The sequence below is a fragment of the Limulus polyphemus genome, unplaced genomic scaffold (genome assembly GCF_000517525.1).
Source record: "Limulus polyphemus unplaced genomic scaffold, Limulus_polyphemus-2.1.2 Scaffold162, whole genome shotgun sequence".
Classification (NCBI taxonomy): domain Eukaryota; kingdom Metazoa; phylum Arthropoda; class Merostomata; order Xiphosura; family Limulidae; genus Limulus; species Limulus polyphemus.
In genome coordinates, this window is record NW_013665772.1 from 763,689 (window position 1) to 777,426 (window position 13,738).

A 13,738-nucleotide genomic window follows, 5' to 3' on the forward strand; every position below is an offset into this window, starting at 1 on the left:
CAGATTTTTCAGGGGAGGGGCCTCCTTGAGTCCCCCCCCTCCCCATTGGCTACGCCTCTGTGTGTACGTTTCTACAAAAACCTTCGTATTTGGACTCTTAGAACTTATCAATTATAAAGAGTTCATGACAAAAGGTTAGTTGGTACCATGTATGGTACAAGTTTAAAGGTTCATTGGTTAGATTTTATGGTGTGCGCAATAGGGCAGTTCAAACTTTTTAAAGTTCACTAATACCCGAAGCTCAAGGCGCCACCTAGGATTATGCATTCATTGTGGAACGCCACAGTCTGAAACAAGATATCGGATAACAGTTGCTACAAATATCATAAGATATGCTTGCTCCTATTGTGCTTCTTATTCCCGTGAATATCTATAAGTATTGAAAAATCATCATATAATAATATTAAATATATTACAAGGATCGTTTGCGACACCGATGTCTGTCCTTTTTGAAAATAATGTTTTGTTTTTGGTTTTAGAAAACTTTGTTAAGTCCTTCATTTTGAAAGCTACTGACACATTGAAATCTGTTTACATTCAAATCTGAATTAAGATTATTCGAAAGAGATGCTTTTTTTATAGGATTTTTACTAAAGACAAACTTATTGAATGTTCATATTTTGTGGATTAATAAAACAACTTTTTCCGTATTTGTTAATATCTACTGTATTTTCATTTTCTAAACTTTATTATATTAACCACCGGTAAGAAGAAAACATTTAAAACATAAGTTGACCTAATGCTTTGAAATAAAGAACAACTGGATACAATTAAGACAAAAACAAATCACTGAACAATTCATGTATGTTGGAAAACGTAGAATTCAAAGGTCGCAGTCAAATTCCTTGGTAAACGATAATATTTATTATTTATGAACTTATTTCTGAATATGTGCTACTAGGTTAGGAATAAATTTTACGATATCAGGTCATCGCATTTTTAGTATTCTGTTTTAGCTTAAAATCTGCATAAACTCAGTGAAGAGAATAGAAACAGGCGTAATTAGTGTGCAATATACAAATAATCCATAAATACTTTAGCATAGTGTGTATGCATTAGGTGGTAATAGTAAATGTCTTTCATAAATAAATATTAGTCCAGTTTTAAGGTCGAGTTGTTTTGGAAATAACTGTAATTGGTCACTGTATATATATATATAAGGCTTATTCTCATCTATTCCTCGTAGTTCCTAAAATCCTGTATTAGTTCAAATTTTCTATTGCATATTTGTTTATTTGTTTTAGGGCTAAGCCACATTGAGCTCTCTGCTGTGCCCACCAAAGGGAGTTGAACCCCGGATTTTAGCCTTGTACGTCCATAGATTTACTGTTATCCCACCGGGAGATTTCTACTTGCAAGACAAATTTTAAATTTATTCACTACAGTAGATGTGCAGAGGGCATTAAAAGCTCATTGACAAAAAGGGGAACTTTTCAAACATCATGAGGCAAGACGTATTAAGAGGAAGAGGTGTTAAGAGAGACAATGGGAACTGTGGGTTTGCTCTAATTCACATAGAGTAATTAGGCGTGTCTTATAGTAATGTGGACGTTTGGTATGACTGAAAGAAAAGTCAATCGGTTCAAAGTTAGGATAATATTCATGCTAAATATCTCCTACATCTTGGTCGTTCATAAAACTTTGAGTGAGTTTATTCCACACTTGTGTTGTTCTCCAACTTTCAAGTTAGTCCATCGTTACGCCAACGTCGTTGATACTGTTTTAAAATATTTTATGAACCATTGCTTGATTTGTTCGAAGAATGCAAAATAGTTTAGGACTTCACAGTTGTAATTTCAATTATTAGGGTTATTTTCTTAACACGTATAGTAGAACAGGAGCAATGATTTATTTATAGATGAAAATTGTATAGTTTTCTGTAGAAACGGTTATTTGTGTGATAACACTAACAGTTTCACCGTGCGAAATACGTAATTCGCGTTAAATAGCTGTTGCATTGTACATGAACACGCAATGTCATCGTTCCATTTGAAAACAGACCATAAACGTTACAATTATGGAATATGTTAAGGTCAAAACATGTTACAATATGTAGGACGTGCATATAATAATTTGTCCAGAAACCATGTACATTTCTATAGGGAAATAACCATTATAAAAACGATAATTACATAAAATCATCCTGAAGTTTGAGATATACTGTTATTTGGAAATGATAAATTGGAAAGTTTTTGTTTTTTTTTTACAAAATAAACACTAGCTACAAATTGATTGAGGAAAGATCGTTGGTGAGAAAATGGTCATCTGTAATCTTAACAAGATTCTTTTTTCTTTAAAACTGAGATATTCCAGAAGCGCGCGCGTGTGTGTGGACGTTATGCAATATTTTCAGTTGAAAGTACGATACTTGAGATATACCCATGTGGTGTTCTCAAAAAAGATTAGAGTAGAAAATTGTAATAACTAGAGGAACGGCAGAAAATGTTTGTTTGAAGTTATGCACAAGGCTACACAATAGGCTGTCTGAGCTCTGCCCACCACGGGTATCGAAACCCGGTTTCTAGCGTTGTAACTCCGCAGACATACCCCCGTGCCACTGGGGGGCTCAGAAAATGTTATACATGGTTAAAATTAATTTCCTGCATGAAATGATTGAAGAAAGTTTGTTTGTAATTAAGCACAAAGCTACACAATGGGCTATCTGTGCTCCGCCCACCACGGGTATTGGAACCGGGTTTCTAGCATTGTAAGTCCGCAGATATACCGCTATGCCACTGGGGGGCATTGAAGAAAGAGACTAGACACAAAACTGGAAGTGCAATAAAATATCACTTTATTTATTGAACAAAAACAGTTAAAATAGAGGAGGCACAAGTACACGAAGCGAAAGACAGTGCCTCCACCTAGAGCAGGGGTTCCCAACCAGTAGTGTTGGTACCCCATGGGGGTGCAAAATGAGGGTCCAGGGGGTACGCGAAAGAGGCTTATACAAGGTTCGTTTCCCTCAGATGTCGCCAAGAGGAAATGTTTAATGCACACTTTTTGGTGGAGGGGGTGCGAGGGCCACAAATGATTGGAATTAGATAAAGATCTGTGTCACTGTTAAAGATAATCATTGATTAGAAAAAGCAATAGGGTTAACTTTCGCATGCATTACCTACGTCACTCGTGGTGATCCCATAAAAAAATATGGAGGATGTATCCTCCAGGATCTGCTAAACCTCCACATCAGTGATCTTGATATAGAGACTACATAGTATACAAAACTAACCTACTTCTACATTGACATCTTTAGTGGTCGAATTTGTTGATACCAAAGGCGAATGACCCATGACTGGGACCACACGTGAATGACGGAAAATTAGGGGGCTACAGTAAATTCTGAGTGGGCCACCGAAACTTCATTGCTCGAATAAAACATTTCAACAGCCCAAGCTAGATTCAAACGTGACAAATATTATTTCTGGATAAATAGTGAAATAACTAATAAATGTCCACAGCTCTGGGAAAAGGCAAAGCTGTATTTTATCGCTTTTCCCACATCTTATCTGGTTGAATCTGGTTTTAGTCGGGTAACTTATTTGCTATCAAAAATACTTAACCGCCTTGATGTTGTGAAGAGAGGTGATCTTCGCTTATCGCTGACCACACTGCAACCGGACATTCAAAACTTTCAAGTGTTCATCAGGCCCAAGGATCACACTGAATAAAATGTCTATGATTAACAGAATATTTTTACTTGTACAAGTAAATAGTATGTTATAAACAAAATATTTAAAAACAATACATTATTGTGATACAATATTATAAATATATTATAAATCAACGGTGTGGAAATAAATGAACTTTTTTTCCTAAGTAAGAGCGTCTACGAAGGGTGGGGCCAAAGAGATAAATCAAACTCAAAAGGGAGCCACGAGCGAAAAAAGGCTGACAAACACTGCCATAGTAGACCGGTAGCAGAGACCTGATTATTGCATGACATATTTATCTATGTTATAACAAAATGAAATGAAATTAGTATGATATTATAGCCTGATGTAGCGCCACCCACCTGGACAAGGTTTTGTTTGCCCACTCCTCCCACAGATATTTCAGTTCAAGTTGTATATCGGGTCCTCTTCTACTTTGAAGGTACCTTCTTTTTATATAAAGTAATGAGCCCATATTTTTGTACTGATGATATGTAATATTCCTAGGAATATATTATGTTCTCTTTAAATTGGAATTATACATGCCCAATATAATTCCTTCATATATATCAACATGATTCAGATGTGTAGGAGGCAAATTAAAAGTTGAGAACAAAGTTTATTTGATCTATCAAAGCGAAAGAATGTATGAAACATTTTGATTGACATGAAATGTCCAATTGTAAAAATAACCTAAAAGAAACACCTAATACGTTTCAAATAATTCACCGACTTGATGTTTACAAAACCCAATATTTATTTCATGTGAAGACTCGTTGACAAACGAATTTAGATCACTCTGTATCTTAAAGTGATTTCATACTTCTTTCTACCTAACTCAGTATTTAATTTTCCATATACTATTTAATGATCAGCAAAATTCCAGGCAACACAGTGTAGCTTTCTTAGAAGACAGTTTGGCATAGCCTGGGTGACATTACATTTTCATTTCGAGTTGATGAGAATTTATTCTATAATTTGGTTTATTAAACGACCTATAAATAACTGTGATAAACATCCTACAGACTAAAGTACAAAGTGTAGTAATTAGTGTGTAGCAAATTGAAAACTTTCATTGTTGTCTTGTTTAGTAGTCTGTACAATCATTAAGTCTAATTAGCTACTAATTATTTTATATTAGTACATATTGATTATTGTAATTACTAACTAGGTTATATCCTATGTTTCGGCTGCTAATCCACTGTTGATTCAGTGAAGTCCTAAGAAGGGATGTAATTATGTGTTATGCAAGGCACATTTATTGTTTGTTTTGTCTTCTCTAGTTTAGTAAGGTGAATTTTTCATACTGAACCAGAAAATTCAAAAAGTTTCGCGCATACACGTTTCTAGCTACGTGTGTAGTTTCAAAAGTAGAACATTGGTGATGAAATAAGGCTATATTGCATTTTAACTAGTTATTTTTAAATTTAAGTCATTCCATTTTCGTGTCAGATACGCTATCTCGTGGGAGATATTGCTGTATAGGAAGCTAGTGGTCTTTTCAACTAGTAGGTCAGGTGATACCTTGAGGTGTATCTTACTGATCTTGTTATTATAATAACCAACAGTGATAAAAGAAGCGTTTGTGCTCTGAGAGTATATACTTTTGTTCTCTTTTAGTCTATAATAGAATGCCTGGAGAATAAGATAAATGATTTAGTCCTCTCTAACTGTTATCTATAAGCAAAATCCATCGCTCAGTGTATTTGTTCGCTTTTAATTAGTTTTTGTTGAGAATATAGCTTGTTCACATTATGTCCATCTCTTTTCTGTTTCAAACTCATTCAGGGTTAAAGAATTCAGTTTAACTCCTTAGAACATTTCCTGATTTCCCTAAAGTTATGATTCTTATCTTTGAGGTTACCAATTCACAGACCAGGTCATCGTATTACATTTATCAGTTAATGATTTATTTTTTACTCCAGTTCAATAATTTCTTAATTTTACATTTATTTCATTCTTCCTATTTATTTCTTCTACTCAATAACATTTATTTTCTTTTGAATATTAATTAAATATTATTTTCTTTATTCCAGAGTCCGGGAAATGTCAAAGAAGCAATAGTTAAATTAGGTGGCGCTCTTGGTTCTCATCTCCAAGTCAAATCGTCCTGCTCATCTGTTGCCTTGGCAAACCTATCACAGAAGCTAGGAAGAATAAACGGCTTAAACCAACTGGATAAATCCACCAGTTTACCAAGTATAGGATTGCAAAAAGCTTTTAACAACAGACATAATTTATCCCATAAAGAAGACAACATTATCAATCAAATTACAGGAAATAATTGCGTCATTTCTGGGTTAGATGCTGAATCTTCTCTACCATTACTTTCCACAAATAACGCTAGGCATGGGCCCCTTAACAACAGCCTCAATATAAATCCAGGATGGAACAGCAACAGAATAGAAAACGCTAGTCACGTACAAAACAACAACAATGAAGGAAACAGTGCCAAAAACATGTCCTCTTCCAATAGTAACGAAAGTTTAGCAACTCCGAAACGACACATTTCTCAAACAGAGCATAATAATGAATACAATCAAAAGTTCTTACGAGTTGATCCTTACGGCAGAAGATTGCCTTTAACCTCACAAGGTAATACTTCTTTATATATATATATATATATATATTATTATTATTATTTCCTTAAAATGACGCTGTTAGCGAGAAAATGTGCTTAAATCACGTAACGTAATTTTTAGTAAAAGCGAAACCTTTTATTGTATTACAAAGATTCCTAGTTACTACTGCACTGTATATAGGTCAATTGTTTGGAAAATTAGCTATAAACATCAGTCATTACTGCATTCTTTGACTGATTATTCACTAAGTTAGACTTACAGAAACTTTAGTTATAAACAAAGATGAGGATATATGTATAATAAAAAGATAATGAATTTTGCATGTTTTTAACGAAAGTTTGAAAAACTTGCGTTACTTCTTGTGATTTTTTATCATAAAAAAAGCGAAAATAAGAGTGAGTACAAAGTATTACGTGTTTCAAAAGGGTATAATTTTGTTTTCGGTGACTACATGAGGATGTTTATCATCACTTTTAAGTAGCCATCTTATTCTATTCACTATGTCACATTGATTTTCCTCTCCATTAGTTTCTAGATATCAACATGGTACTGATTGGTAATCAGTATTGTCAATAAAAAATGGTAAACAAATAGTACAATACACTTTGTTGTTGACATAAGAGGTGGACGTGGCCTCTTGTTTACCATGTCCGTTTGTGTATTGAAGAGTCTTGGATTCGAAATGTAACGCCACTGAGCGTGCCCACGCTTTCAATTGCAGACGAATTATAAAACCGAAATTCAATCCTGTTATTCGATTGAAATAATCAAAGTTCATACTTTTAACAATTGGTGCCGTTGACTGGCTACCTACCGTCCGGTCAGTAGTTCAAAATTAAGAACAGTTCTCCTTGAATCCTAGGGGATTCTGACTTGACCGTCTAGTCCTCGTGAGTTTGAGTTAAAACCTACAATTTCCTGATGGCCTCAAGCTGTTTTCATCAGGAGCCAGTATCTTATTCTTTGTTGGTTTCAAGTTGTTTTGAAAAAACAGTAAGGTATTCCTCCTTGTTGGCTTCAAGCTGTTTTGAACAAACAGTAAGGTATTATTTCTTGGTGGTTTCAAGTTGTTTTGAACAAACAGTAAGGTATTATTTCTTGTTGGCTTCAAGCTGTTTTGAACAAACAGTAAGGTATTATTTCTTGTTGGTTTCAAGCTGTTTTGAACAAACAGTAAGGTATTATTTCTTGTTGGCTTCAAGCTGTTTTGAACAAACAGTAAGGTATTATTTCTTGTTGGTTTCAAGCTGTTTCTAACGAATGGTAATGTATTATTTCTTGTTGACTTCAAGCTGTTTTGAACAAACAGTAATGTATTATTTCTTGTTGGTTTCAAGCTGTTTTGAACAAACAGTAAGGTATTATTTCTTGTTGGTTTCAAGCTGTTTTGAACAAACAGTAAGGTATTATTTCTTGTTGGCTTCAAGCTGTTTCTAACGAATGGTAATGTATTATTTCTTGTTGACTTCAAGCTGTTTCGAAGAAATAATAAACTATTCTGTGTGTTTGTGTGCATATGCGCGTGCGCATATATGTCTTTGTGTGCGTATGCGCGTGCGCATATATGTGTTTGTGTGTATGCATTTTAATTGGTAACAGTATTTTCCGAGCTTCCAAAAATTAACGTTAGAGTGCAAAGGAGGGATAAGAAAGTAATGAAAATGACTGAGGGATAGGTAAATTGTGTTAGTTCTTCTAAAATACAGCTTTCAAAATGGGTAAAGTAAAGCAAAGAATATTTTATTAAGATGACATTTCACCTGCACCCCCATCCCTCCATCCCCAAGTGGCTCAGCGGTAGGTTTGCGGACTTGTAACGCTAAAATTCTGGTTTCACTACTCGTGGTCGGCACATCACAGATAACCCATTGTGTAGCTTTGTGCTTAACAAGAAACAAACGTTTCGCCTCTACAACGGGAGACATGATCACATAAAAAAGTTACTGTTATCGTACTATACGCTATAAAATCTTTATTAATGGATACATCTTCATTGTATCCTCCAGAAAATATTAAAATACCGGGGGAATGTGAATTAAGTAATACCCCAGAAAAACCTCAGAAAACGCTTGAGTACCGGCATGTTTTTGTTTTTCGTTTGAAGCATTGATTGTAGTGAGTTGTTGCAAGTGGTGTGTGTTTTCTTATAGCAAAGCCACATCGGGCTATCTGCTGTGTCCACCGAGGGGGAATCGAACCCCCTGATTCCAGTGTTTTAAATCCGAAGACTTACCGCTGTCCTACCGGTGGACTGTTGCAAGTGGAATGAAAGAGTTAAGACAAAATGTGAAGTTGAAACAAAAATAAACGCTTTATTTATCTGAAAAAACGATGGAACGTACAGGTGGAGAGCTATTGTGTTGAACAGAAGAAAAACATGTTTATATTAAACGATAGGCAAATGAAACTTTATTCAATTAAAGGAAAACGAAAATGCAATCTACTTGCAAATAAACTTGAGACTGTTGGGATGAAATTACTAGAAAAATAATGTATATCGATCAGCAAACCGAAAGATACACGAAACAACAAAAACTAGATTTCTACACCGAGTCTTAACTCTCTCAGAAGAAAAATGAATCTAATTAAAAAAAACAAAACTGCCCCCCCCCACACACACACATTATTTTTGTTGCTGAGCAATCAGAAGACTGTATCACAATCATCCGGAAATATCTTTGCTCCATGTGGCACTCGCAAATAAAGTAGAACCCAAAACAACCATCTTAGGAAACAGTACATAGTGTCCGTGATTGGGTCCTGCTACAGCGAGTAGCACTTATGGTTGAATTAGCACATGATGTCTACTAGCACTTAGGGTTGAATTAGCACATGGTATCTACTAGCACTTAAGGTTGAATTAGCACATGATAAGTATTTCTTCCAGGATGTATCTCACTCTCCTAAATCCGGTAGAGATCGTGTACTAATTCAACCCTAAGTGCTAGTAGACATCATGTGATAATTCAACCCTAAGTGCTAGTAGACATCGTGTACTAATTCAACCCTAAGTGCTAGTAAATATCATGTGCTAATTCAACCTTAAGTGCTAGTAGATATCATGTGCTAATTCAACCTTAAGTGCTAGTAGACATCGTGTACTGATTCAACCCTAAGTGCTAGTAGATATCGTGTACTAATTCAACCCTAAGTGCTAGTAGAGGGGCCCCGGGCATCCATATCTGGAGAGCATCCAACGCAAATAGTCGAATCGAATAGTAGAACCCTTTCCGCCCTTCCCCAAGGTCTAAGGTACAAGGCCCCGGGTGTCATAGAACCTTTGCAAGCCACTGGTTGGAATATAATAATAAATTACATAAGCATGCTTGCTAAAATTGTAACATAAAATTACAATAATTCTCAGCTTTTCTAAAGAAATGTGAAATTTAACGGCATAACAATCGTCATGAATTGTGAATAGTGTGGCACTTCCCCCCCCCTCTGCACGCTACTGATTCCAACAGAGTTAGAGAAGTGATTAGACCTAAGAAAGATGTTTAAGGTCCCGTGCTAACCTTGGAACATTTTTTTCTATTATCGATCGTGCTCTGTCTGATAGCAGTGATTACGCACTATTGTCCGAGATTGTAAATTGTACAAACTTCTGCGAAAGATGGCGAAACCAATTTTAGGCCACACATCTTAACAGACTTTGCACAGACCTTTTAATATTCATGGACGTCAGCTTTCAAAGCCAATGAAATCAGTAACACAAGAATCCATTGGAGCTGTATCAAGAGGCTTTATAGTTGTATGTGAAATAAGATTGCTGTGATTGAGCTTTATCTAGTTTGTTTTTGTTTAAGAGCGAAGCCACACTGAACTAACTGCCGTGTCCACCGCGGGAAATCGAACCCCCCCCCCCCAGTGGCACAGCGGTATGTCTGCGGACTTACAACTGTAGAATCCGGGTTTCGATACCCTTGATGGGCAGAGCACAGATAGCCCATTGTGTAGCTCTGTGCTTAATTACAAACAAAACAATACTGCTGATTCGTTGAGGGACGTGTTTATCCAGACGTATTTTTCATGAAAACAACGGTTGATTTCTAGATGGCGCTGTAAGCTTGTGAATCTTCATCAAATATGAATTCTTTGTTATTATCTTATTAACAGTATTAAATGATATATCCAGCTTCATTGCAATGGCTTTTTGAGTCGGAGGTTTCTCTTTTGTAATCATAATATTAACTTTGCAGGTAAAACCGTTACTCCCGATTGGCTTGGGGTGTAGTTGGAGTATTTATTAAACGCTCTCCTGCGCGAGCATTTCTGCTTCCAGGGAAAATATTGAAGACTATTTCAAAAGTTATGTCCTTGGGCTTTATATCTTTTATCGATCTCACTGTATACAAATTTTATACATATTTCATTTTGGAAGAGTTTTTCATGTCTTTTTCAGCCATAAGACAGCCTTTTAGTATCGAATGATCAGGAATTACGTATGAGCCAAATACGTAGGCGTTAAACTTGTGACCCAAGGGGCCACGACTCGCGTCTGAGGCGATACACTACTATATTAGCATGCCCATATTGTTTTAATAAAGCGCAATTGAGACTATCACGTATAAGTTAGTCGTAGTTTTAAAACTAGCATGAGATCGTTTCAGCTTAAATGGGCCTATAATAGCAGGATAACATCGTGATCGTGTTACCAGTTTTTTGATGCTGCATGGTGATGAAATGGAACTTTAACAGAAAGATGTGTACAACAAAAGATGGAATAAATTATCAATATTTATTCTTTCAACCATTTTGTGAGAGACTTTTCAATCCCAAAAAGAATCCAAACGAGAGCCCTCTACACAATGAATTGGTGCTTCTTATTCCTCTCCCTAATCCTTTACTTTATTCATAATACAGTAACTGTACTCCTGTAAGTAAATGTTTCAGTCGAACTAACTAACAGTGATAATTCTTGTTTCTCTTTTTTTTTAAGTGCAGCTCAGTTGAAATTACGCTTCTTTTGTATCGAATTATCTATTTTGTTACTCTTAGGATGCGAAAGTTGCTCATATTGTTCCATTGCATTACAGTTAAAGTTGGTGCTATATAATTTCATCTATATAAATAAACGTCAATATGTGTGTGTCTGTCTGTCTGTCTGTTCCTTATACGTTTCCATATTTCTTGATCAGTCAGCACCGAACTTGGCACAGTGATGCAGGATGATATGAGAAATGTCATAGGGGTTGGAACCCCCCTACCCTCCATTTAATTTCGGAAAAAGTGTCAATTTTGTATATCCCTCAGCATTAGAATGAACTATGTGACCACTGTTGCTAGAATTCTTGAAAACAGTATGTCTTTCTTTTCAGTACTGGTACCTCTATGTATTTTTATCTCACTTTTAATGCTTATTATGTTAATAAAAAAAATAGAAGCACAAACGAGTTTTTATTTCAGGTACTCCAGCTAGTTAATTATATTTTTCAGATAAATCATGATGTTTTATTTCTCAGTTTAGTTTGGGTGTAATCTGTCAAGCTTAACAAAAAACTGATTTAAAAGTTCGATACATTACAGTATACACATATATATATATATGTGTGTGTGTGTGTATACAAATAAGTAGAAAAATAATGATATATTATTAAATTCAATTTCTGTAATGACAGCCTCTCTCTGTCAATCTTCTTTTTTTATTATTACGTTAAACCATGCTGTTGCACGGTCCCCAGAAGACTTCGACTTAGTAATATTATATTAACTTTGCCCATAAGTGACATATATTTTCCCCATAGAACAGGTTTAGAAATGGAACATCATAAATATATTTCCACAATTTAGTATGTAAGTACGATGAATGCTGCCTGTGAATATTAGATACTGCCTACCATGCACCACTTCAGTTGATGAAACTGTCGGCAAGCGTATCAGCAAACAACTGAAGCTGGTATCACTTAATCTAATTGAATACGGCTCTGTGAAGAATGAATGTAATGTACAGGAAATACATCTACCATTACGTCAACACTCCACTGTCCTCAATGGAGTTAAAATTAATACGCCAACTCGCTTTGCAAAAGTGTATTAACCTTCAGCCAAGAGCATCAGATGCACAGGTCCATTCTAAGATAATATTAAATCAAACCATAGAAAGTAACAACTGAGTGTTGGTTATTCTGAGCTCAGATCTTTGACATTTCTCTTCATTTCTGATAGAAATTGAAATAAAATTTATAAAGTTAAAGCTCTGAGGTTCACACAGAAGGGTAGTTTTCAAATTAAGTAAATATTGTAAAAACTTTGTTAATTACATACTTTTATTAGTTCACTACTGTTGAACTCGGGGGCGTTTTTAGGTCTTTTAGAATCTGGGAGGGTCAGGTGTACTCTAGACCTATATATATTCATTTTGATCGGGAACTGGGAGGGTCACGTGCAATCTATACCTGTATATATTCATCTTGATCGGGATCTGAGAGGGTCAAGTATACTCTGGACCGATATATATATATATTCATCTTGATCGGGATCTGGGAGGGTCAAGTGTACTCTACACCTATATATATTCATCTTGATCGGGATCTGGGATGGTCAAGTAACGGATGGTCAAATTCAAAAACAAACAAACAATCAATGTGCAGATTTATGGTTGTTAAAATATTCAGGGACCAAATCTTTCGTATTTTCTTCTCTTCCATGAGATCAGTTAATACTTGTTTACTTTGTTTCATTTCTTCCTTATCTTGTTTTGGTCATGCCAGAAAAACAACAATAACAAACAATCAATGTGCAGATTTATGGTTGTTAAAATATTCAGTGACCAAATCTTTCGTATTTCCTTCTCTTCCATGAGATCAGTTAATACTTGTTTACTTTGTTTCATTTCTTCCTTATCTTGTTTTGGTCATGCCAGAAAAACAACAATAACAAACAAACAAAAAACCTACAAGAAACAAGCAGTGAGAACATAAACCCATCTTATTTTACATATGCTCTTCGGTGTTAGCTAGTTCTGCACTTTGGACGCTTCCGGTTTGTGGACACTGCTTTTTCGTTACTTGTATGTTTCAAGCAAGACCCTCGGGCGGAAGTTCACGTGCCTTTCAAGTTACATTCAAATTTTCATCTTGTAATCTACTAAAACACTCTGTAGCTCACCTATTCCCATATCATTCGTATAATATGTGGACCAATGACTTTCTCAAACGCCTTCACAACCCCTTCGAAAATACAGTGTCCTCCAATAAAATATGACACATCCAGTGATGACATTTTATTATATTTTCACACAAAAATACAATTCCTTAACTTAGAGTATGCTATGAGTACTACATCCCCTATAGGTACACAAAACATTTTAGACCTTAGAGTCTTAGAGCCCTTGCTTCTCTCTCTCTCTTCTCCGGATCGGGATTTAGGTCAACGACCTGGGAGGGTCAGGTTCAAGTAGACCTCTTCCTCCCTTCTGTACGGTTGTTGTTGATTTTTTTTCTGTGGTTCAGGTTTTTTCTGGTTGGCTGGTTTGATATGGGGTTAATGTATTTCTGTTAGTAC

The 13,738-nt window shown here is 35.5% G+C and overlaps 1 protein-coding gene across 1 annotated transcript in view; it reads left to right on the forward strand.

Moving 5' to 3' along the window:
* The window catches only part of LOC106477065 (dual specificity tyrosine-phosphorylation-regulated kinase 4-like), a 67,892-nt gene that overhangs the window by 33,675 nt on the left and 20,479 nt on the right, over positions 1-13,738 (forward strand). The window contains exon 2 of the mRNA XM_013937669.2: positions 5,690-6,248. Coding sequence (XP_013793123.1) covers positions 5,690-6,248 — 559 coding nt within the window. The remainder of the gene's footprint in view (positions 1-5,689; positions 6,249-13,738) is intronic.